Source organism: Anas acuta, chromosome 3, assembly GCF_963932015.1.
Source record: "Anas acuta chromosome 3, bAnaAcu1.1, whole genome shotgun sequence".
Taxonomy (NCBI): Eukaryota; Metazoa; Chordata; class Aves; order Anseriformes; family Anatidae; genus Anas; species Anas acuta.
The window spans coordinates 13554265-13579975 of record NC_088981.1 but is presented as its reverse complement, the minus strand read 5'-3'; the positions used below and the strand labels follow the sequence as shown (position 1 = coordinate 13579975).

Below are 25711 nucleotides of genomic sequence, written 5' to 3'. Positions count from 1 at the left end.
TGAACACAATCTGGGGTCTGTTTCATAAGACGCAACCACAGAATCAAGATTTCAGGAGGTGTCCTGTCCCTGGGCCACCTCAGGTCTGCCCTGCAGATGGCACATCTCTGTTGTACCAACCAGAGGTCTGGGGTGGTTGCTGAAGGGGAAGAGTCAGGAGAACAGCCAAGAGAAAGAGCGAAGTTTGCCATGGTTGGTATACCCACAACCTCTGCCTCAGATTACTGATGGGAAGGATTGTTTGAGGTAAGACCCCCCAGCAGCGAGTGCTGGTGTCTTTGCAGCCATCTCAGGGAAAGCTCCGGGAAAGAGCGGGCTCAGACGCTGGGAGGTGGCTGAGATCAGGCTGCTGATGGCTGTGCGGCTTCCCCGCACAAGCGTGTTGCTAAGTTCCCCGCACAGCCCCGCGAGTGTGTCATTCTCTGTGTGGGCAGGTGTAAAAAAACTGTTTCAGAAAGTTTCAAAGGAAGCTTAATGACAGTGAGCAGAGCTGCAGCTCCATGCGGATAGCCCGGGCCCATTTGCAAAACACGAATGCCACCCCCACGCAGCACAGAGATCAGCTGACAATGGCAGGAAAGCTGTAATTTTTTCCCTAAAAACAAGAATTATCCTCAACAAAACTTCACCTAAAGGCTTTTACTTTTATTTTTATTTTTTTTCCAAGGATGGCATCTGATTTACAGTGATTTTATTTACATCAGATATTATATATGTGCGTGTCCAAATGTGCGTAGGTTTGGGTGCACCTAAGATGTCCCCTTGCAATTAATTTAAGCAAGAGTTGAATGTGCTCCAACCTCAAGAATTGAGTAAAGGAAGAATTCAGGGAAGCTACCCATGCTTAAAACAGTGAAGTGGTAGGATATTTTTGGATATAGCATGCAAATGACAATAAATCTCAAAATCCATAGAAGTGAAGGGGCACCAGAGAGAGCTGCTTGCATTCATGTGCAATTTATTATGTGTGCCTAATTGCAGCAAAGTTCTTTTTTCTTTCCTTTTTTTTTTTTTCTTTTTTTTAGTCTCTTGCCATTACAGTGCTATGTTTCATAAATTGGTATTTTTCTATCTGTCTCCCCTTTTCTCACTTTCTCTCTCCTTCACTAAAATCTTAACTGGCATATGCAATTAACTACCTCTGGTCTCTCTGCATGTGACATTGTTCCACTCCCAGATAAACAGCTACATGTAAACTGAAAATATCAGTGCTGTCTTAATTATCTGCTTGTGAAGATGTAGGTGACCTCTGGAATGACTGGTATAAATGCAGGCCATAGAATATGACTGCTTTTCCACATCAGGATATCAACCTTTATTTCTTGCCTACACATCCCTGAATTTCCTTGGAAGACCTTCACGTGGTTTAGTTTTGCAGGGATGTGTTCTGGATGCTCTGAATGGCTCCACATGGGTAGGCTGTGTTCCTGAAGCATGGCTTTATAACCATCATACAGCCCTACTCCTGACGTCCTGAGAGAGGAGGACAGTGTGCTTCTTCCAAAACTGACACTTAATTTATATTCTTCAGCAAACTTGTGGCATCTGATATATATATATGTCAGATTTGATATATATATATCATATATATATATATATATATTTGATATATATATCAAATGCAACAAAAGCTGTCAGGTTGGGTACACTTAGACCCCGGGAAACTGTTTCTTGCTCACTCACCTGTGCTCCTGTAGTATGTAAAGAAAAGTACATGGTGTGCTCGGGCCCTTTACAAGCTGGAAAAGAGCTAGCTTGTAATTAATAAGACAATTAGAATAATGAAAAAAAAAAATAGCAACAGTTGCAACTTAAATAACAATATCCTTTTTAAGAAGGAAACACACTCATTATTAATGAACTGTACTATTAAAGCTACCACCCAATGTTCAGAGTGGCACTGGTTTTAAACTGGTGATATATCTGTCATTCGTCTATTCACTTCAACACTGGCATTGCATTCAGAGAGATCTAAACTGTTGCTTCTTTCCACAGAGATATTGTTCGTTTCAGTGTAATGCAAGCGAGTACAAAAAAAACAAGACTCTTAATTAAGAAGCAGACCTGGGAATGTTCCTAAATTTACTCCTGTGTGTAGCTGGTCTGAATTCAATACTCTGTGACAAGCAGTTATTCCACCACTTGAAGCCAAGCACTGGCTAAAATCCCTTATACTTGGAAACCACAACTATACAAATGCACATATTTTGTAAAACATGGCAAAAAGGGATAAAATAAATTATTGAAATTCCAGCCACTCACCATAACTTGAATTATGAGCCTTTTCTCTTCTTTAATAACCCTGCTTTTAAAACCCTTATTTCTATGCAGTAAGTGGTTTGCCTGCCAAAGCAGAAGAAATTGTGTTAGTTTTCAGCCAGCCACTTTCTCACCACCAGAATGGTGACTTAGTAGCAGTCAATTAATAAAACACATAAACAACTCCCGATTTTGCAAATACTCGTTTATATATATAAGCATTGCTATGCACTAGTGGCCATATTTTGGCTTCTCAATATGTTTCAAAAAATTATCGTGCAGATGTTTTTTCCAAATCCATCCCCATGCCCCAACATGTGGAAAATGATGGTTTGCCGCTCATATTTAGGATGGCAGCAGTGGGAGGGTAGCTTCTTCTTATAGCTTAGCTTAACTTACATCGCATTAGAAGCACATAGACTTGCACTGATGCAGAATGTGAATATGGATGTTTTATTTAAGGTCAAGAGTACCAAATTTCAGTGCACACTGTTTGGAAGTTGTCTCACTAAGCCCAGTTCATCTCTCATCTGCTATTAAATGATGCTGGATGAGCTAGTGGTCTGCATTCACAGCCCAAACAAACCACGTGTTGCACCTTCACGGATTGTGGGATCTGGAGAACCCCCAGGGCTTACTTCCAAAAATGAAATTCCTCCTGCCCTTGGAAGTTCAGGCATCAGCTCCATCCTGACTTTGTTGCAGCAAAATTTAATTGATGTCTGTTGATAGGAAGTGCTCCAAGGAGAGAGAATCTCTTTGTTCTGCAGAGTATCTAGTGCAAGAGGGACAGGAATAGCAGTGAGGACCAAGGGCCATAAAGGTCACTACCTCTTAGCTTTACACATGCCTTCATATGTTTGTCTGCCTGAATGTCAATAATTTCAGCAATGTTCACATCCAGTGCTGTCTAGCTATTACACTCCCTTTAAAAATATATATTTGTTTTCTAAGTGCTAATTGGACCCTGCAGCATGCAGTCTAATTAGATGCATCTCAGCTTTTATGCTTTGCTGTGGGCATCACTCCACCTTGCTTCCCATCATTGGCAGTACCACATACATGTCCCACCTCATCCCGAACACCACAGAGAAAGTGCTCACTGTGACTGAGCAGAGACTTCCTTCTGAACAAGACTTGCTTAGTTTTCTGCTAAAAAAGCCCTGTGATACCTGGGTTATGGTTTTCAGCTGCCATCTGATTTGCTTTGAAGGGTCGTGTGCCTTTCTTTGCACAGACCTAGTGTGACCCAGAGTGTATCTAACACCTCACACTGCCTCTGCCTAGCAATTTGTCAGGTTTCTCCAAAGATGTGAAGCACCATCAGAAGGTACGTCTTTCTGTGACTGCAGGGGAGTTTAGGAAAGCTGGGTATACCTGGCCCTGTAACCACCTTCCCCTCTTCACTGAGAAGTTACTTTCCAGACTGAAGGCTTAAGTGTCTTTGCTCCATTTTTATGTGTAAGTCCCTTCTACCTTCACACATTCAATGCACAAAGTATGGCTGTTCTCCCTTCTCTATGGCTGTTGGACATCATTTTCTTGCTAGAAATAGATCAGCTAAGTAACGGCCAAAAATGTTTCACCTGTACAAACAGGCTATTCCAGCCCAGGGGTATCCATGTAAATGTGTCAGGTCCCCCCACCCCACGCCCTCTTATTCCCTCAACACCTCTGTTCATTTCACAAGTCATAGAAAACTTCCGATTTTTTTATTAGAAATTGCAAACACAACAGTAGATCACAGTAAAATGTTAATGGAAATGAAGATAAGAGTTGGGCAGGAGAAATGCCATCCCTGGGTGAATATCGTTGTGACACGAAGAGGCTGGCATCCTGTTGCAGTAACCTTTTCAGCAAAGCTCAGTTAAGGCTCAGCTTCGCACTGCCCTTGCAACCATGACAGGAAAGCACTTCTTTAGCAGAAAGGAGGAAATTGAGGGTGAGCCCTGCTCTCACCTGTAATTGAATTAGTCAATGTGCCTCTCCTGTTGCTGAAGTAGGAAATCCAGTGTCAGAAAGGAGCAGCTGAAACGAAGAATGAAGAAATTAGTATTAGAGCTGAAGACCAAAGGTATTCTCATCAGCATATACGCCCAGACAGTAGGAAGTCAGGCATGGACAGCTTCAAGAGGATTATCATTTCCTTTGTACACTCTGCCAGCCACAGCAGGATTAAATAATGATTTTTTCCAGACTCAAGTTGGGAGAAATTAACATAGCTGGCCCCAAAATGTGCACCAACCTACAAAGAAATTCAGACGAGGGAGCCTGTTCAAAGTTCCTCAAACCACTGAGGAGTGTCCCATCCATTTCATCTGGCTTCAGATCAGGCTCCAGAAAAGCCAGAGAAGCAAAGGCTCTCTTTGGGAGAAAGCCTGAGCTCAAGAATATAATTTCTGCAATACTGAAACCCTTAGGCACCAAAAAAAGAGGCACAATAAAAGCAAAGAACTGTTTGAGAAATATGTCCTTCCATTAGCGTCCAAATGTTTCAGAAGGCCAGTGTTTTCCTCTGGAAATAATGGGATCCCTTCAAAAGCAAAGGGATTCTGAAAACAGAGAGAAAGGTAACCTCAAATTGCTGGAGGAATCCCTTTCATTATGCTGCTTTCTGTGGGCAAGGTCCAGAACCTTTGTTCTCTCTCATATGAAGTTAAAGAGAAGCCAAGATGATTTTTAAAGAGCACTGAGGTGATTCAGCCTAATTACTCCAGCAGCAGCACTGGCAAGTGCAACATGCTTGAGATTCCTGTTGTGACCTGGTGCCTTGCTCCAAGCCACATGCTTGCAAATAATAAAATAGTAAAAACCCTTCTCCCTGGTAAAAGGGCTCATTTGAAAGAAGACTCATTCCAGCCTAGTGACAACACCGCTTCCATTTTCAGCCCTGACATGTTTTTCTTTCCATGGAGCCATCGCACTTCACACACAGCCTCCACAGCATCCTCCCCTGCCCGGGGCTCTTTGCCACATTGCCTAAGGATGAGTTGCAGGAGGGAGATTTCAAACTGCAGTCCTGCCCCTGAAAGGAAGCAGCACTGTGGAGAGGAAAGGACTGCATCCAGCCCGCCCTGGAGTCCAACACTGACCCTAGTGGTGTGCACACCGTTTGCCATCTGTCCTACTGCCCAAGGCTGCCAAAATCTCAGACAGTTGTGGCTGTTCCATGCCACCTACCAGAGCTGTCAGGAAACTTTCTGCCTTCCAAATCTCCCACTTCCTGGCATCATGGGCATCCTCCTCATCATTCCAGATGTCTGTGGACACTTGAAGTCCCTCACTCTGCCCAGTAGCACCCTGTGGGGCAGATTTGCTCTCATCCCCTGAAAGGGTTGCTTTAAGTGGATATTTCACTCAACTGCTTTTCACCCTCCAGCATGAGGACACCACAGATCATGTCTAAATCTGTCTCAGCTGGAGGTTTGAAATGTCACGGAGACATTTGCTGAAGGAGTCAGGGACAAAGTCATGCAGCACCCACTCCCATCAGGAGCTGTGCCCCACGACAGCAATTTCCCCTCTCTGAAAGTTTTGTTTACTGTGCTGTTGTTTGGATGAAGAGCTATGGGTAACTTCACCGAGCAAGAATAGCTCTACCTATCATTATACGAGGAAAACATCTTTCCTCAATCAGCAGACACAGCTTTTATGTAGTGGGAGATAGAAATATAAGCAAAAGTGCAATATATCTTACCCTATACTCTGAGTGGTTTTGCAATCTCTGAATTGAAAGGGAACAAAGGCTCAGATAACACCCTGAAATAACATTTGTATCCTGTTCCACAGAGGGTTAGAGCCTGGCCTTGTGTTGTTTTCTGGTGGAGAAAAAATAGTGTGGGCAATTAACTTAGTGTCATTAGGATGCTCTTGGTACCATCTGTATCCTTTTCACTGCCACCAGCACTTGCCCAGGACAAGGATCCCCATTGTGCTACAAATCAAAGCTAACACCTTGGAAACGGTAAGAAAAATGCATGAGCCTTTCCTTAACATTTTTCAGCTTAGAAAAAGTGAGATAGATACAGAGAGGGAGCAGAAGACAGCGGGGGAGCACTGGTCACTACGACACGCAGTTGCTTTAGACCTCTGGCTGCATAATGGTCACGAAGTCATTTAGCACTGATCAAATGATGGAAAGGGTTGTTCATGAATGTTTTATTGGAATATTTTCACAAAGTATGCATTTCAGTCAAGAAGCATGTATTTGCCCAGTGCTGCAAAGAGATGAAAGAGAGAGAGGGAGGGAGGAAGAGGATAGGAGAGGGGAGAGAGTGAGCCCTGAAATAATTATCAAATCCCTCCCCACATGAATGGCTTCCTGCTGAAATCCTCTGATAGATAAATGCAACAGAGATATCAGACCTAACACAGCTCCACTTCTGTAGCTTCACCCTGGCACTGTAAGTTTAAGTGTTCACCCAGTTCATGTCTCTGCATCTAGACCTTTGTCCTGTTCACTTGCTACCACCTGTGGACATCCCCCATCCTCTCCCACACCCTTTCATGTAAAGCTGCTGCCGTGTGGATGAGATGGTGCTATTGCCCCTCGTCTTCCCTCTTGGGATGTGTGTGTCATGGGCTGCCTGATCGCCAGGCACACTGCTTCTCAGCCTCGTGCTCTCCTCATGAGCTGGGGTGGGCAAAGGGCACCGACCCCTGTGCTGTCAGCAGCCCAGCTGGCGGATGGTGGCTCAAGCCATAGCATGACATGCTTGTCTCTACCATAAAAAGTGGCACCCGGTATTTGACAGGAGTGAAGGGTTTCCAACAATCTTACAGCACTCCTCTGCCTGCCTGGATGTAGTACAGATGTAGCACGAGATGGACAAGTTAAAGGGGACTACACGTGAAAGGGGCTTGCTTCTCCGTAGTGGCTGTCATCCAGCCAGATGCCCAGGGGAGCACAGCCTCCTCCCAGTACCCCATGGGGAAGGGATTGGAGAGCAAGAAGCAAAACCCTTTCAAATCAAAGGGAATCTGTTCCGACTTCCAAGGCTTGCATTTCACAGAACGAGTCCCCTCTTCAGCGGGCATCCCGCTGAGCCTTTTATCGCTCATCACAAGGCAGAGTGTGGCACATGTGCTGCGTCCCCCCGCAGCGAGCGTGTCAGTGCATCCCTGCCGCTCCCGTTCAGCACAGGACACGTAGACAGGGATGCTCACAACCCTCCCGCTGCCAAGGTCCTGGCGCGGACAGCGGCTGCTGTTCTGGATGGGTTTTCGTATTCCATTCCTTTTGGCAGGCACGGCAACGCCAATTAAACGGCGAGCGGTGAGATATTGCTGCATGCACACAGCAAGTAGAAGGAGAGGGAGAGAGAGGAGAAGCAGACATCACCTAGTTGTTTGTACTCCCTGGAATAATTTGATATTTAAAAAAAAAAACTTTGCCAGGCTGTTGATGACCCCTTGGAGCCACTAAGAGAGATCCTTATTAGCAATCTGTGCTCTCCCTGTTAGACAATCAGGAGTCTGTTTGTATGCTAATAGGTTTCCACCGAGCAAGAGCCTTACCCCTGAGGAGCAGTTTGTTAAAGGGAGAGGAGACCTTTGGGATGGCCTTTTCCTTCCACCAATTATCATCAAAGCAACAAATCTTCTGACTGGGGGCCCCGTGAATAAAAAATACAATGGTCCCAGCACGCCAGTGCAAGAATTGCTGCAACTCCGCTCCTTCCTACTCCTTTCTCTTAGCGTGGCAATAGAAGATTTGGAGAGGAGATTTTCTGCAGCAAGAAAGCAATATTGTAAGGTGTTTATTGTAGATGTTATTAAGATGCTGGAGGAAGATAGAGTACCAAAGCTAGAGAATTCTTGGAGATACCTGTCTCAAGCCAGTTCACTTTCTTCCTACGGGCAGGAATACGAGCTGACTCAGACATAGTGAAAGCACATTAGCAAGATGTTCTTGTCATCGTGGAAGTGAAAACCTGTAGCTCTGTGCTGCAAGATCCACAGGGGTCCCACACTTCTTAACAGTCTTTTGGGATCTTGCTGGTCGTTCTGTGATGCCAGCAGCCGAACTGGTCTGGGAGAGGCTGGTACAAGGCTTGTGCAGGTGACTCACTCCTTAGCAGCAGCTTTTCTGGAGAGCTCCCCTGATCTCTTGTCTTTCTGCCCTGCTCACCATGCAGCAGAACGATGAGCAAAGGCTCTCCAGCTTTCTCCGGCTGCTGATGGGCTCCTTCCAGCTGCCCACCCCTGGGCAGACAGTGCTGCTGCCTGGATGTCTTTTATACACCCACAGCCCAGCTCCTTTCCCACCTAAACTCTTGGCATAAGAACACAGTGTACCACACCATCTGCCCTTCAGACAGCTAGCATCCATATAAGAGGATGGAGATAATGCCCACAAAATGCAAGGGCAGGGTTGCTGTCCTTGAAAGAAGAAAGAGAGGGTGAGCCAGGAGCACAGAGGCAACAAGAGGAGCAGAAATAATCCACAGGAGATCAAAAAGGACAAAGTCTATAGGGGAAGAGCAAGGGCTGAGATAAAGCCCTTTCACAGGCCCCACACATGCAATCCACTGTACCACTGAAGCCCAGGATTGTCTGCCTGGCTGTACTGCTGTTGTAGGAGCGAGGACTTTTGTATACAAGAGATTAGGAGCTAGTTTCTCTGTTGGCATCACAATGCTGCAATGTGTTATTGCTGGAGAACATGGAGTTCTTGTCTTACAGACGCTGAGTCATAGGAAAGACAGAGCAGTCATTTCAGGGTGTTGACAGCTTAATACAAGGTTAGGCCTTCTATTTCCATGCCAACAGCATGGTGACAAATACAAATGAATTGTTCCAGGTCAGCTGATGAACTTTCCCCATCGTGAAAAATGAGATCTTGTTGAGTCTTCCTCTAACAAGTGTGGAGCTGAGTCAAGATATGAGCGTGCCCTCCAGTTTCTTCAGCCTGTGCAGAGGTGTTGCTGGCATTAGTAGATGCTCGTGGGATGGATAGGGTAGGAAGCCTGTCTTACAGCACTTTTTTATCTCCTTATTCATTTTTCCCTATCCAAGCGTGGTTGGGGGTTGGGGGGGGGGGGGGGGGCTAGGCATGAAGGAGAGCACCTTCTTTGCAGTGATCACACCACCTAAGTTCCCTTGCAGTTCCCAGGTCTCCCCCATAATATGGGCTGCCAAGCCAGGATTAATATGCTTATTATTGCCCTTCTAAGTGTTCCTCAAGGTGGCAGAGACAGCTTCAGGTCTGCATCCAGAAGCAGACACAAAATATCCCATAGACCCAAACCATCTCTTCTGGGAGGGTCACTACTTCACAAGAGTTTGTTCACTCGAGGCCATCCCAGCCCCAGCAAGAGCAGTAGCTTCCTCAGAATCAATTTTCTGAAGAAGCAACACATGGGAGTACATATTTGTGTGTAACAACATTATTTGATACTGTTTTCTGCCCTTGATCAAAAAGAAATGTCACACTTCTTGCTCGGTCCCTTGCCTGTATCTCTTTTTAATCTTAAATGCAGTTTGAGTTGCTCCAAAATTATTAATTCTCCCATGCCAGTTACCAACTCAAAACTTCCTGGTAGAAATAAGAACAGAAATCAGAACTGAATGCTTACCTACTACCAGTAATTCACAGGGCTTTTTGAAGACTTTAATCAAGAGTAAACAGATTTTTCTCAAAAAGTGATGATTTTGGTTCTGTCCCTAAATAGGTGCAATTTTTATGTTAGTAAAACCAATGCTTTTAATTAAATAATTATAGGAGTAGAATATTAGCTTAATGGATTAACTCAGCATGTCACCCTGCATTATAAATGGGCAATGCTGAACCCTCCTGGGAACAGATGAAAGTTCTGCCAAATCAAGGGCCCACCCAACCCAATAACCTGCCTCTGGAGGTGTCAAAAACAGATGGGAAGAGAGGGCTTTAAGAGCAGAGCAAGCATGTGCTTCCATATTGCTTTCACAATGCTGTTCCAAAATAATATCCACAATACATGAATTACTAAAATCTCAGTGATGAAACAAGTTCTAATACAATATCCCCTTTGAAACTGTACCTTGAAAGAAAACACTTTGCTGCTGAGTTCAAAAGGAAAAATAAATACAGTTTCAGCTCTTTGGTGTCAGATGTAGCAGTATACAAGGATGACAGAGTGCTTTATGCTCAACAGGAATTATATACTGGATCATTCTGTTCACTATCTCGTGCAGAAAACCATCCGTGTTAGTGTAAGATGCAGATCAAAAGTCAGTGACTGGACCAAGTCCCCTCTGGTTATTTATTATACAAGCAGAATGAGAAGGATGTTGTCTGTGACCTCTGTTGCCTTATTTTTAAAAGATACTCTCTGCTGAATAACTGGATTAGAGGTAGAGATCCCCCAAACACCTTGTTGCAGTTCATTACTCAGTCTTACAAGAAAAGTCCCTTTGCTGTCCTGGAATGAGCTGTTCTGCACCAGACATTGCACAGGTGTGAGATGGGGAGCAGGCCTGCCTGAGAATGAATGTGTGAGAATAACTGACTCTCCAAAACCTGGGAGGTTTCAAAAAAGTATTACCACATAGTAATAATAACAAGAAGAAGAAGAGGGAAGAAAAAAGGGAAAAAAAGAAAAGAAAAGAAAAGAAAAGAAAAGAAAAGAAAAGAAAAGAAAAGAAAAGAAAAGAAAAGAAAAGAAAAGAAAAGAAAAGAAAAGAAAAGAAAAGAAAAGAAAAGAAAAGAAAAGAAAAGAAAAGAAAAGAAAAGAAAAAAGAAAAGAAAAGAAAAGAAAAGAAAAGAAAAGAAAAGAAAAGAAAAGAAAAGAAAAGAAAAGAAAAGAAAAGAAAAGAAAAGAAAAGAAAAGAAAAGAAAAGAAAAGAAAAGAAAAGAAAAGAAAAGAAAAGAAAAGAAAAGAAAAGAAAAGAAAAGAAAAGAAAAGAAAAGAAAAGAAAAGAAAAGAAAAGAAAAAAGAAAGAAAGAGAGTGTGAGATTAATCTGAAGTGAGCTTCTTCAATAATTTCAGGGAATCAGGTATGGGGAAAAAAAAAAAAAGTATATTCAATTAAATAAAGTGTTTTACTTGACTAACTCAAGACATTTTATTTTAAGCAATGGGGTTAGGTTAATCATTCCCATCAGAAGTAAAATATAACAAATCTTATTATTATTTTTTTTAATAAAAGCAAGACACCTAAGTACAGCCAGAAAGAGTTCATTTTTGTCCAGAGCCATTTATATCTCTGCCACTGCTTACAAGAGATCCCAGACGTCTGAGACACCTGAAACAAGTACCTAAACATAAAGACTTTTGTGACACCCTGCTGGATTTGCTACTGTCATGTGGGCTTGCAGCCAAAGTGAGAAGACAGGAAAGAGATGACTAGTACACTAGGGAGCTGCTGCTCATGTCTAGGAATGGTGGAGGATAGAAAGAGTAGGGACTGAAATTTGGGTCTTGCTTTTTTTTCTAACATAAGCTGCTGGGCTCTGCAGGGCTGTGTCTGGCACTTCCTACTTCACCTTGGGAAAGTGGGCCATCAGCAGTTTGCAGGAATTGAATTTATGGCTCGGTGCAATTTAGCTATCTTACAGCTTTATCTTGTGCAAGGGAATTCCCTGTGCAGTCAATAACAAGTTAAGGCCAGGCATTTCTTTTTTGGTAAGATATAGACATAACCACTAGCAAAACTAGCAGGTTGTGTTAATTTTTGTGGCCTTTGTCTGCCTGCCTGTCCATCAGCCCTTACTGAGAGCTTTTCAATCCATTGACCACTTGTGCCATAAAGTAAGCGGAGTAGCAGAGCTGCCATGAATAGAATAGAATAGAATAGAATAGAATAGAATAGAATAGAATAGAATAGAATAGAATAGAATAGAATAGAATAGAATAGAATAGGAGCAGAATGACCACTCAAGCTAGGGGGTGTTCCAGACAAGGCAAGGGGCTGGGATGCATTCAGGGCTTCCAGTTGTGCCAGATGCACTCTTTTAGAAGAGTAGATATTAGTGATATTAGTATCACTAACAGTATCACTGATAGTATCACTAGCATCACTAGATATTAGTATACTAGTGATATTAGTGATATCAGTATCACACCCCAAGTTATTTCAGAGTCACTTTCCTCTGTCAGCTCCTAAACAAAGCTCCTTGTCTCTTTTCAAAATCAAAACCAAAGTCCTTAACAGGAAGGTGCAGGCTCATTCACACTGCACACATCAGCTTATTGCAGAGCTGGCTGATACAGAGAGCTCTAGCAACGTAAACTGATTTGCTTCTTAAAGCAATACAATAAAATCAGCAAATACTCTTGTGTAGACATTCTGAAGCCTTCGCAATTTAGTTAGATTTCTTTCTGGTTGATGTTAAAGTAAAAGAACTTAAGCGTCATCAGGATACCTTTCAGGAGCCTGGGTTTGCTGCAGTTTCTGCAGCAACATTGGATCAACATGAATCCTTCCAGTGCCTCCAAAGGACTGCGAACCTGGCCTATTGGCATCGACAGAGAATTTGCAGACTGGTCTCCTTCCTGTCCACATGGAAATTAAAGGCAAAGCCTTGATTCTTTGTTCAGATTGAACTCTAAAATGGGTATATCCCCACTGAAGTTATTCTCCTTGAGTGAGTGCTGCAGGATTGCTTGCTTTTAATTACTTGTGGTCTCCTGTTATACAGCAAATCCATTACACTTTCTGACATACTGTAAGAAGAGATAGCATGTTAACCACACATAGCCTGTGACTCTCCCTGCCCTCAGGACTTTTTCTGTTTGATTAAATATGCTGAAAACCCAGGAAGAGCTGTCTCCAAGTGCTTTTCAGACAAATGTGCCCCTTGAAGGAGGAGGATTACATTACCTCACATTCACTGTTGGATGCTGCAGAGTCCACAGTGCCTGGTATCTTCTTACTCTGCTAGCTGATCTATCAAACGAGAAAAAGTTTCTCAGAAATAGCTTGGGCTGGGTCTCCTGCCACCACAGCAATCAGAGAGCAGAGGCTGATCAGAGGATCCAGACCTTTCAGGTTGGTCTGTCAAACAGTACCCCAGCAGCAATCCTTGTAACAATTCCATGTAGCCCCATGAAACCAACCTAGGAAAAACAAAACAAAAAAACAAAAAAACAACAACAACACAACTATCTCAAGAAAACCAGGCTTTCCCAACAACAGATAAGGAAGAGCTACTCTGAATGTCTTCAACACATGGAATTGGGAGCAGATAAAGAACAGTGTAGAGAACAGTAAGAATAAATACTCCTAGAGTAATCGAGGATGATTGTGATACAAAGCTGAAAAAAAAACCACTGGTATCAACAAACAAGAGTGCTACTTCAAGAGTTCTTAATTTTACCTTAAATATCATTAACAAAATCTCCTATTATAATTTACCTAAAATCCAGAGATATTTTTTTTCAGTTCAAATCAGGGCAGCTGCAGATGAGACAATGAGAGTTCAGAACTGGAGGAAGTTGTTCTCTGTGCAAATCTCTTCTTGTCAAGACAAGAAACCATCCCAGAGGCACTTTCAGACCTGCAGAGGCTTTTTACTTGTTCTTGTCCCCTGTCAGTTGTGGCTCAGGGTGCCCCAGGTAGGAGTCCGATCACATCCTTGCCCCACCATCCCTTTCTTGTCTGCTCTAAGGGTGTGAAATGGCAAAAAAAAGGGGGCAAAACGTCCTGCTCATATACCCCAAGGCACAGCACATTGAGACAAAAGGAGGAGCCCCAGCTTGGAGCTGGGGATTGATGCCATCATTCCACTTCAGACATACACTCATGGCTTGGTGTCAGGTCATGTGGCCATCCTCATGGACAGAAAAGGTCCCAAAACCGAGGTCTGAGATCCACAACTCATGTGGTTGGGACCACACATTGCACTGTGATAAAAGTGGAGTTGGAGGGTCATGGGGCAGAAGGGCTGGATGCAGACAGAGGGAATTTACTCTACACCAACCCTATAAAAGAAGATAGTGGTAGAAAGATATGAATGCAGATCTTTCCAAATTCAGGAGATGGTTGTAAATAGCTTATATATAAGCTATTATATATAATAATTATGAAGGTTATTAGCCTTCATATAAAGAAGAAACAAACTCCAAGTTAAATAGGAGAGGGAGTGGGGGGAGAGAGAGATCATTAGGTTAGAATTGGTCATTAATAATTATTTGATAAACATAAGTGGTACCTGGGTAGCTGCATCCAACCTCCAGGCACAAACCCATGTGAGCTGTGTGGGCACACGCCTGTCAGCATGTGTAAACTAGGCTTCACCACGTCACTTTCCCCAAATTTTCTTCTCCTCTTCCATCACAAAATGGCAAAATCTGCTTGAGGGCTAGAGACAAACTGGAGAGGCTGAGATCTTCTTCTTTACCATAAACATCCAAGGTTTCAAATTCCTTTATCTGCCAGGAAAACAAAATTGCCCTCATATTGCAGGCTGAGGTCTCATCCTCTCAAGTGCAATCAAATGAACTGCTGTTGCTGTGGAGCTCGTCTAAAAACATCTCTCTGCATTCTGCTCACTCAGGCCTTTTACGCCTGCTGTTCTCATTATTATTCTCTTGTTTTTCCAACTGTCAAAATCTCACTCGGACATTTATAGTTTTATCTGCACTTGAATATACAATCAAACGCCACAGGCAGCACCAGCCGGGGGCTGAATCACGTCCTAGCCTACGTCATATTTTCAAATTCCGACAGAAAACATTGATACTGAAATGATCTAATGGTTCAAACCCAGATGTTATGAAAGTTGATCATGCAGAAGAGGCAGACTCATGCTGGTCTCCATTTACACCCTCTCCTTCCTATTCACACACTCTTTTCCTGAGCCTTTCTCGAGCTTCCAGGAATAAATCTCGTTCCCAGAACATCCCCTTCCATGAAAACAGCATCAGTTAATTTAATGGTAGCAGAAATCCTTTTTCTTGTTCTCACTTGCCCCTTTGTCATTCAGGAGCTTGGTGTGATTTTGTTCAAACTGGACGTTCCTATACTGTTACAGGGCAAAGAAGGTGATGCTCACCCAAAAAGAAATGCCACTTCATGGGCTGGCTGGAGTAAGATATGGTTAAACTGCGTCTAAATATGAAGTGCAATGTAAGAGGCAACTCCAGACACATGGTTACCTGCCTGCCTTTTGTCATGCACCTGCATTGCACAGAGCTATGCTCTGGCCACGGAAAGCACAAACCTATTTACTAGAATGAGGAATCACTTGAGGAAGAAATCCTCTGAGAATAAGTTCTCATACCAGCTTTTGTTTTGCCACTCGGAGGTGCAGCAGAGCACTTCAGACATATGGAAGAACCTGGAGCAGAGCAGCAGCAGCAGCTGCTTATAGCAGCTTATCCCCTCTCCAGATGTCAAGGAATTTCTGTTGACGTCCCCGTATCATCCTTTTGGCATTGCTCCCCAACCACTAGTGGTATTTCAGCACTGCCACACATGTAACATGGCCCTCATAAGCTATCCCAACTGGATCTCAGTGCTACCAGACAGTAGGTTATCACCAAGACTTTACACTTATTAACATTTAAATGCTCAGGGTTTAGAAGAGGGTTGATCCATCTCTGAAGGAAAGATAACAGTCCCAAGTTATCTAGTCTCTACCTATCAGCACCAGAGAATGGACAGAAATCCCCTGAAGATGACCCAAGTAATTGGTTTTAGAAACTGCTGTCGAAAGGCTGGATAAGACTACATGTAAGCTGGACACCCGGCTTTGAAGAGGAAAAGAAACTTAAGCATCATGAGAAATTAAGTCCAGCACTGAAACTAGGAAGTTTGGGTTTCTGTTTAGGAGTGTCTGCATTTCAGATGACACCTTCTTCCCTCTCCACTTCCCACTTTATTGTGGAAATTCCTTTAACCCTTTCCACTGTAAGTTACAGGCAGGGAATGGTCACTTGAGACTTGTGTCCATTTCTTGGGTCAAGCTCACAGCAGAAATGATGGAAACCTCCAGAAAAGCCTTTCAGTTTCTACTGGGCTGCAGTTTCTATTATACTGTGGGCATAAAGGAATTCGCAAATGCCTGACAGAGTGCAGGACCATCTGTCATTTATTTGGATCACCATTTCTGCCTGTGGAGCTGTCTGATGGGACTTGAATAGCCCTTCTGTTGCCAGAGAAGTCTTCTCAAGCCTGAAAACTCCCCTGCCACATCCCAACCCACATGCCTGGTGCCTGCCAGCCCCATGCTCTTCCCTGCTGAGTGGCACCTCCCTTCTGTCATTTATGGTCCAAAAGCAAATCCTGAGCAGCCTTTTCCCATCTATATCTTGAGGAAAGTCTCTGGAGTCCTTTTCTTGCACTCAGTGAAACTAAGTGGTGCAACACAGAGAGGGGAGGTATCACTGCCCACAAATTTGAGATCAGCAGAAGTACAAGATGGACAAGCCAAAAACAGTGGCCAGGGCTTTTGCCTAGAAGAAAGATGGAAGAAGAGATGGGAGCAGGATCGGTTTCTGTATGAGTCACTCATTTTGTGGCATTTATTTGCACAACGCTTGAAGATGGAAGACTCAGTGACTAAGGCTAGTGACTGCATGTAACCTGTGCATCCCTGCTCCCTGCTGGCCATTTCTCCCCACAAAGTGAAAAGAAACCCTCCTGCCACCTGACCAACCAGGTCTGGATTCCCTCTCCTCCTACTGCATGGGGCCATTCCTGCTGTCTAGCCTCAAGGGGATGAAGCAGGATTAATAATTGTGATCAATGTGTTTCTTGTCTCCAGACACAGCATACCACAAGGTATTTTGTGAGCATGATATATGAGTCAGTGTGGGATGCAGCAGAATGTTTTGGCCTTGCATCTGTGCAGGTACAGTATTCATCTTCCCTCAGCCCGTAAAACATGCAGCCTGGAGACGTGATGAATATGTTTTGCTGAAGCTCAAGTGGGAACTCCAGGGAAGTTCCTTGAAAGTGTTTCTAAACAAGATATTAGTTTTGTTAGTTAAATAAAGACAGAAAAACCTTTCACGCCTCCTTACCCCTTCTACAAACCCCCACTCTCCATCCTGTCCCTTTCCTGGGGTGCTTCCAAAGCCTCTAGAAGGCAGGATTGAGTGAGAGCTGGTATTTGCTCTAGCCCCAGCTGACCTCAAACTTCATGGCAGCCTATGTTAGTAGCTGACAAGCCCCTGGTCATAGCTGGGCATCCAAAGGATACAAACCAAAGCAAAACCAAGAGGTGGAGTTCGTCCAGGGATACGAGCCCTTTGCAAGGAAGGTATCTCATCTTCTGGCAGTGCAGCAAGGGAACCTGGTGCTGATGTGATGAATTTTCCCCCACTCATAATTCATCCAGTGTCTTGCACTCATCCCCTGCTCTGTTTATCAAACCTGTTGGTCCCACTGCTGCCCAAAGACTGTATTAAATTGCTTCATCAATCATCTGGCTGCCAGACACAGTCTTGCTAAGGAAGGGAAGAAACAAACGGATAGAAATGCCATAAAACTCCACACATTATATAATTCTGATTAAGAAAAGTGCTTACTTCTGCACTCACTTTTAAACCCATTAGAATAGCTGTTTTGTATTCCTTACTAGTTAAATTAAGGTACTTATCTTGAAGATGATTTAGTGAATCAAAGCCTTTGTTACTATGGCATTTAGATCTTCATTCTTGTACCAGTCGTTGCTGCATTACCTTCCAGAGTCAAGTATGATGGGCCAGTTAATAACAGCTAAGTATTCAGCCCACTAATACTAATAGCTTAAGCTTTATTTTTCAGTGGAAGGGAAAAAATGAAAGCAAACATTGCATTTTCTCCTTACTGAGGTCAGAGCTATGTCTGCCAAAAGCAGCTCACACAAATCCATTTCCAAACTGCATATGAATGGCTGGGCAAACACTGCCTTTGTTCCATTTGACACATCAGCCCAAGGGCCCTAGTGATCAACATTACCCAATTTCCACATCTAATAAGTAAAACACATGGGTGGACGCAGGGATTCCTCATCTTAGGCAAGATTTCTGAGTAGACTGTGGTGCCTGTGGACACCCAGGGGTGCAGGCACTGTGAGCACCTGAGATGGGGCTTTTTTGTGAAATTGGGAACAGCGTCAGCCAAATGCATCCTGCCTTGTACAACCTGCAATCTGGCTGAATTCCTTAAAAGTGTTTTTAACCAAAAATTGGTTTTTTTCCTTATTCGGTTTAATATTTTTACCTAACACACACAGCATTTTTTTTTCAACAGCTAAAATGGATTATTATTATTTTTCTACAGTTTTAACCACAGTGGCATCATGAAAACATTCATCAGTTGACCCAAAAATATGTGTCAGAACAGGAGGTTGAATTTGTTTTGGTGCCTGAGGTCCCAGTGTTGTGGCTGACTGCAGATACCAAGAAGGATCTATGATAGATGCCTGTCTGTGTACTTGTACATTTTGGGGCTTCTGGAGCCTTGAATCACTGCCTCTGCTTACCTGTCTGTGGCATTTGATCCAGGTGGCCAGTTCTTCTAAGAAGAGAAGCTTTTAGTCTGAATACAGACACTATAAAATCACGTAAACAGTCTGACCACTACATTTAGATGCCCTAGTTTATTTTTAGGTTTTATGAGCATTATTTTCATCTTCTCTACCAGGCCAAGGAGAAGCTGGTGAGACTGGGTCTGACTGGGCTCTCCGGTCTACACGAGGCATTTCTTGTCTTCATTTCCCACATTGCATTTGCTAGGGCAGAGGCATCCCAGGAATGGAAACCCCAAACACAAACAGTGGTTTCTCTGTGTCAGGCATTAAATGGGCTAGGCCTTAAACTGGCGGATGGCTACCAAAACCAAGGGACTTTCTCAAAGTACACAGAAATATCAAAGATCCCTGTTTAAAAATAAATAAATAAATAAATAAATAAATAAATAAATAAGTTCAAGAAAAACTGCTTATTAGTTGCCAGATGCTAACCTAATAAAATTGGCCATAATTGTATTTTGTGTAATAACCATTTTCCAGAACCATCTAGCTTAAACCTGCAGAAAGGCTATAATTTGCATATGGTGACATAGGGGAATAATGGGATTGTTTTTCTAATTAGCAAATAGCAGCAAAATTTTTCTTTGTCATAAACAGGCAATTTCAGACTATTTTTACACTAGTGGAGGATGTTTTTTGTGTTGGTGATTTCTCCATTTCAGTGGAAAACTTTTTGAATGGACTAAAGGAAGAACATAAAATTGTCCTTCCGATGTGCCCTTACGAATGTTCTCTACACCCATAATTATATGTAAATGTATTATAGTATATATTTTGCTATAATATATAATATGTCATAGTATATATTTTTCTAAATCACAAAACACACACCAGTTTAAAAGAAAACAAAAACAATAACAAACCACAACTCCTGCAATAGGCAATTTTTTGGAAAGTAAAATTTATGTGAAAGTGCAGGTTTGTTCCACAAGTAAAATCATGCTACATTGTAATGACAGAAGATGTTAAATTCAACAACTCTATGGCAACACACAATACAAAACATCTGGTTTTGGCTGGGTTGAATATTTTAACAAAAAGCTGGTTTTTCATCATAGGTGCAGTCCTTTCACAAAGGTCAGGACAGTCCTCAAAGAGCTCAACAAGGGGTAAACAAACAAACAAGGAAAAATAACTGTTATTTGTGAGCAGATTTGTCACTAGTTTGAAGATCCTATCAGAAAAAAAGGCTATTAGCACTCAACAAATCAGTCTTCTGAATACCTTTGGGTTGCTCAACACATCATTTTGGGTAGATCCTCAGGTTTTATTGAATCCAATGAAGACATAGTGTCAGGTTTTCAGATTATTTGACATTTTGGCTAATGGCTTCTTTTTCCTTGGAGTTTTGGGGCTATTTTTAAATGAAAAAATGCTGCTGCTTTGAAGCTTTACAAAGTTTCATTTAAAAGAGGTCAGCCCAAAATGTTGTAGAATTTTTCATAATATAACGTGACATTTCAGAAATGTCAAATTGAAATGTTCCAACGATTTCCAACTTTTCCTCCATTTTGGGTGTTGAAACTCTTTAACTCTGTTTATCCAAAGGCATAAATGTCTTCAGTGCTGCAAATTTACGTTTAAGTCTAATAAATTCAACCTAAATTCAGTTATTAGGACCCTTTCTGTTCAAAGCTTTTATTAACTTTCTGATGAATGGAAAGTGCTTGGAGAAAATCTTTGGGGAGAGCTGAATGAACACCTATTCCTAGAGCTTTCTCTGCTTTCATTGCCAAGACTTTCAAGCAACCTTAATAGAAGCCTCCATGATTCCCAAATCCCCTAGCACTTTTTCCAGAAAGGGCTGTGTTTCTGAGTGTCTGGAGATTCCAGGCAAGAAGCTCATAAAACCACTACTAACCCTGGTGAGGGGCTGGCTGGACATCCTTTGCAAAGTGAGTAGGATGCCTTCCCCATCTGAACTATAGGACATGATGCTAAGGGTAAACCTGAGAGTTGTTTATATGTCGTTGTTTGGAAATAGTCATTTTCCTCCTGCCTGCAGCCTGGTCCACCTCTCCTTTAATACGCATTGTTTGACATTGTTTCTGCCCGAAACATTTATTAGGCATTATGCTTAAAAAATTAGGTTGATGAATGAGAAGAGACAGTTCTCCTAATAAAGTCATTGATAGAAAGGCCAGGAGCCTTTTTGTCAGCTTGGAATCTTGTCATTTGTCCGCTGTAAATCGCTCTGAGTAGCAAGACAGTAAAAATGATAGAAAATGGAGCAAAAACTGTTTAGAAAGTTAGATGATACTGAAGCAGAAAGTGTCCCAGCAAAATGAGCATTTGTGGAGAAGTACAATTAAAGCATTAAGAATCCCTCACTCATTGTAACAAGGGAACAAAGACTGTCCAGACCTTATGGAGCTCATATACTTCTAAAGGACCTTTCTTGTAGGTGAGAGATCTGTTACTGCCTCCTGGGTGACCCTGCTGCTATCACACCACTGTCTATTAAAAGACACCCTCCCTTCATCATGCTGCAAGATTGAAAAGGCATTAGGCAGTGTTGTCAATGAGTATATCAGTCCTGTCCAATTCTGGCTTTCCTGCTTTGAGCAGGGATTTTGCTTTTGTCTTGGGTCTTGGACTCGAAGGCATCTGGAAGGAGGGAGTTAGAAGAACCGATATTTGAACACTTCTGTAACTCCAGGTGTAGCTTTCTGCAGAGGCCATCCTTTTGATGTTAGTGTGACTGTGGGATCATCACAGACGCCAGTCCCAAACCTGCTGCATTTCAGCTTTCTGTGTCTGATATTTCAGCTGTACTAAAAAGCTGTAAATTTGTGAGGTTCATTGTACTCAAGCCTAAATGTCTGGCATGTAACTTCAGGAGCTCCAGCTGATCAGGTTGAATTCAAGACAGCTGCTAGGGTAATCAGACCTACATAGAAGATGTGATGCCATTACCAGGGTTTTGGATCAGTCTTGTAAGCTACTGGATACCAGAGCAAGAGACATCAAAGCCACTTTAGCACCATCAAAATGGAAACTCCTCCTTCTGCTGACACATCCAGCTGAATACACTGCCCTCAGGAGGGAAGGCCATGGCTCCAGCACCAGTGGCCCCACTTCAGAACCGCACTGAAGTGTGCTCGTTGTCACTGTGGTAATCAAGCAGAGTGTCCTGCTTGTATGCAGAAGGGTTCAGCTGAATCAAGTGTCTACCAGCTCTGGTTTCCTAAGTGTTTGTGTCCTGTACTAAAGCTCAGACCTAAGGTAAAGGCAAGGTAAGTGGTGGTGGCTGGCCTTTTTGTGGTGGTGATCCTGCACCAGTCACTCCACCTGGTCACGGGAAAGGAAAATTCTGCCCCTCTTGCCTTTGTCCAGGTAAGAACATTTTGGCTGACTTGGAAGAATTTTTGGTTCCAAATAACACTTTTAAATGGCTTTTCCCTTGTTACCTTTCCCAGCCAGGTTGGAATCCATCCATCTTTCTGAAACAGGGTTCTAGCTGTTTCTGAAGGGGACTTAGGAGACTCTTGGCTTGCAGCCTATCTGCTCACATTCTCAGAAGAGGCTGAGCTGTCTCAGGAATCATTGTGACACATAGTATTAAATCCTACAAATTGTTTAAGCTTCAAGGCATTTAAAAATACTGCTTGAGATGCCTTTGGTTCCGTAATCATCTCAATCATACGAGTAATCCAATTCAACTAAAAAAGTATCCGATTCCCAACCAGTTTACTGTCATATCCCCAAGCATGTTTCAGCTAAGAAAAGAGCATCTCATCTTCATTTTCAGATGAAACAAATAAATATATTGCATTTTTGTTGTTGTGTATCTTGCAGACAAACAAAGCTGTAGCCAAGGGCGACTTCCACCATGCAAGCTCCAGCTCTCGGCGAGCACTCTTCCTGGCTGTGCTGTCCATCACAATCGGAACTGGCATCTATGTTGGGGTGGCCGTGGCTCTTATTGCCTACCTGTCCAAAAACAATCACTTATGAGCCTCAGGAAAGGGGGAGAACCAGCCACCCAGCACCTGCACTGCAAAACTCCACAGCAGATCAGACTGTATGGTTTTTCAAAAAGATCAAGAGACAAACAAACACCTTCTGGGGGCAGGTACAGGCTAAGATGGGCTTGTGCATTACTGTAGGGTGGGAAGGTGGCTGTGATGGGGCTAGTTCCACCGTTTGTGATGCACAAGTCTTGCTTCTCTTCATGAAACCGTGTGGAAGGAAGGAAGGAAGGAAGGAAGGAAGGAAGGAAGGAAGGAAGGAAGGAAGGAAGGAAGGAAGGAAGGAAGGAAGGAAAAAGAGAAAAGGAAAACGAAATGAAAAAGAAACGAAAAGAAGAAACGAAACAAAATGAAACAAAAAGAATAGAAAAGAAAAGAAAAGAAAAATTGAGGGAGGTGTGGAGAGGAGTGTTTTGCCTTTGCCTTCTTTGCAATATGGTGTTTACAAGAAGCTGGCAAACAGAGATGTTCTCTGAATACCTTCTTGGTGACCCAAACTTTGCAGCCAGCATGAGCTTGTGCTTAGTTTGCTTGTTAAGCACGGCACTGAGATCTGGAAAAGTATGGACAGTGGCTGGTTCTCTGAAAGAGCAATATAACAACAGGAGGAAGAATGTTTTCTTTCCTTTTTTTTTTTTTCTTTTTTTTTAATGCAGAACTCATTTGCCTAAGAGTGAAGCAGAGAATGGTATTTCCTACTCTTCTCGTGTTGGTAGGTTTCCATGGAAGGAAAAAAAGAAAATAATAATAAAAAATATTTTTCTTTCCTTTCTTCATTTTTTTGGATTATGATGTGACCCACAGGCCCACTCGATACAGACCAGCTGAGGTTACTGCATGACTTGGCTCCGCAGACTGAGTGTGAGGTCGAAGTAGCATGGGATCCGTTGTAAAATGAATTTCTCCATCCAGTCACACCGTGATAACAACACATTCCTGTGGCATATTGCTCGCCGGGGTTGCTCCACCCTACTGTGGAGACATGCATAGCAGCAAATGCAAGAAACCTGGGGGAAAAATGCAAACTGAAATACTAACCATTTTTAAATTACAAAACATGGAAAAGCATGGGAATTAACCAGGGGAAGGAATGCTTCATACATTTCTGAGGTATTGCTCAGAAACAGAGCATCGAAGGGGATCACTCAGATTACAAGCTGACAGCTCCTCCGTGGACAAGGGACACAAAACAGCCATGGAGAGAAAAGCATGTCCCTTGATAAGTGATGTAATGGTATATTGTAAGGGAATTGAGCATTATCCTTACTTCACTGACTAGTTTATTTATTTATTATTTTATTCTTTGCTCCTTCCCCACAGTCACCTTTTTATTTTGTTTTCTTACAAATGTACCATTTCACCAAGGATTTATGTGTATAGATATATATATGTATCTACATATGCATATGCATATATCTACACATAAACTGATCAAGACAATAAATATTTTATTATTCACTGCCTCCTGTTTTACCAACACCGTTTCTTTACCCAAAGACCTTTTTGTCCACCTCTGTATTTTGTGTCTGTTTTGCTCTGGGATGTTTTTTTCCTTCTGTTTTGGGGTTGACATTGTTTTAGTTTTGGCTTGACTTTTGTTTTTGTTTTTTTTTAGGGAGGAGGAGAACAAACACATTCAAAACTATTTTTCTGCTGGTTATAAAGTTTATTAAAATACATGGTATACAGCTGCTTTTGCTCCGTGTGACACTTTCTTTGGATGGATGTGAAATATTAGACTGAGTGAAACTTGCCACAGTACAAGTGTGAATTCACCTACCTGGAAAAATACCCATATGGACTATTCCATACTGTATCTCGACCCAAAAGCCTATTGCAGTTAGTGGCAATTTTTCTTGGGCATTGATTTGTTGGGCTTCAAATCAAACTTGGAAAACAGCATTGTTCTTCTATTCATCTTCATCAGTTCTCAGCCACCGCTAAAGCCCAGTAAATGTAGGTTTTTGGCCTGGTTTTGCTACTAAGGCAAAGTCAGTTCTGTGGCTCTTCTTCCCCTTCATCTCTTTTTTTCTAGCAAGTGCCACGGAGAAGGCCTTCACTTTGAAGGAAGGCACTAGGGAGTGGGCAAGTTAGCGTCTCCATTCTGGATTTTCACCAATAGGCAGTTTCAAGGTTTGGATATGGGCAAGGACACAATCTTATTCTCCTTACTTTTCCATCAGGATGCACAGGGTTTCCAGCTACAGTCCAAAGCAGTGCATCGTGGCTTTAGAAACCAAGCCAGCATGTGTGTTGCAGTCTCACATCATGCACCTGGAAATCAGGTGTCTGGGACTACTGTGGTTCAAAATTTGTCACATTTCAAACTGTTCCCAGTCACAAAGAGTGGGAAGTCTCTTTCTTGGCTGTTTTCAAGGGTATAGTGAAGTGTTGCTGGGCCTATACAACTACAGGGTTATGTACACTAGGCCTGGGCCTACGTCAGGCATTCATGGAGTAGCATCTCGTCTGAGTGAAAGCTCTGGCTGAGGCTAGGAAAGTCCCCAGCAGGCTGTGAGGAGCTGATACAGCATTTCAGCGGCTGTGGTCCCCTTTCCAGACAGGTAATACACAACACTGGCTCCAAAATGCTGCCTACAGCACCTCACTGCACCTGACTGAGGAGGCAGCTGTAAATGATCACTCCCTGCTGTGGAGATAGACTTCAGGATCTGTCTCTGCTTTAACTGTGCACCTGAAAGAAATATTCTTAAATGTCTGTGGTGTGTCCTGGCCCAGCAGCCCCAGGCCAACACAGCTGTGGGACCACCCTGGCAGAGGGGCTTGTTCCTCCTTGCACAGCTGGAGGAGCAGAGTGGGTGACCCTACAAAGACAGGGGGGTTCACAAGAAGTCAGTGCACACGCATACACAAAGAACATCAAACCCTTTCAGGTTTGCATGCACGTTGAATTGTGAAAGAGGCTCACCCCCATTTTGGTTGAGCTGTGAATGTATCTCACCATCTGCAGTAATGCTCCTGGAAGATGTCAGCTGCGGAAATAATTTGTTCCAAACATTTGTACTGCTTACCAGTACCT

The 25711-nt window shown here is 42.9% G+C and overlaps 1 protein-coding gene across 1 annotated transcript in view; it reads left to right on the top strand.

Annotated features, from left to right (window-relative positions):
• The window catches only part of SYNDIG1 (synapse differentiation inducing 1), a 68327-nt gene extending 44193 nt beyond the window's left edge, over positions 1-24134 (top strand). Inside the window, exon 4 of the mRNA XM_068675756.1 lies at positions 22499-24134. Coding sequence (XP_068531857.1) covers positions 22499-22657 — 159 coding nt within the window. The 3' untranslated portion in view covers positions 22658-24134. The remainder of the gene's footprint in view (positions 1-22498) is intronic.
• Positions 24135-25711: the final 1577 nt, after the last annotated feature.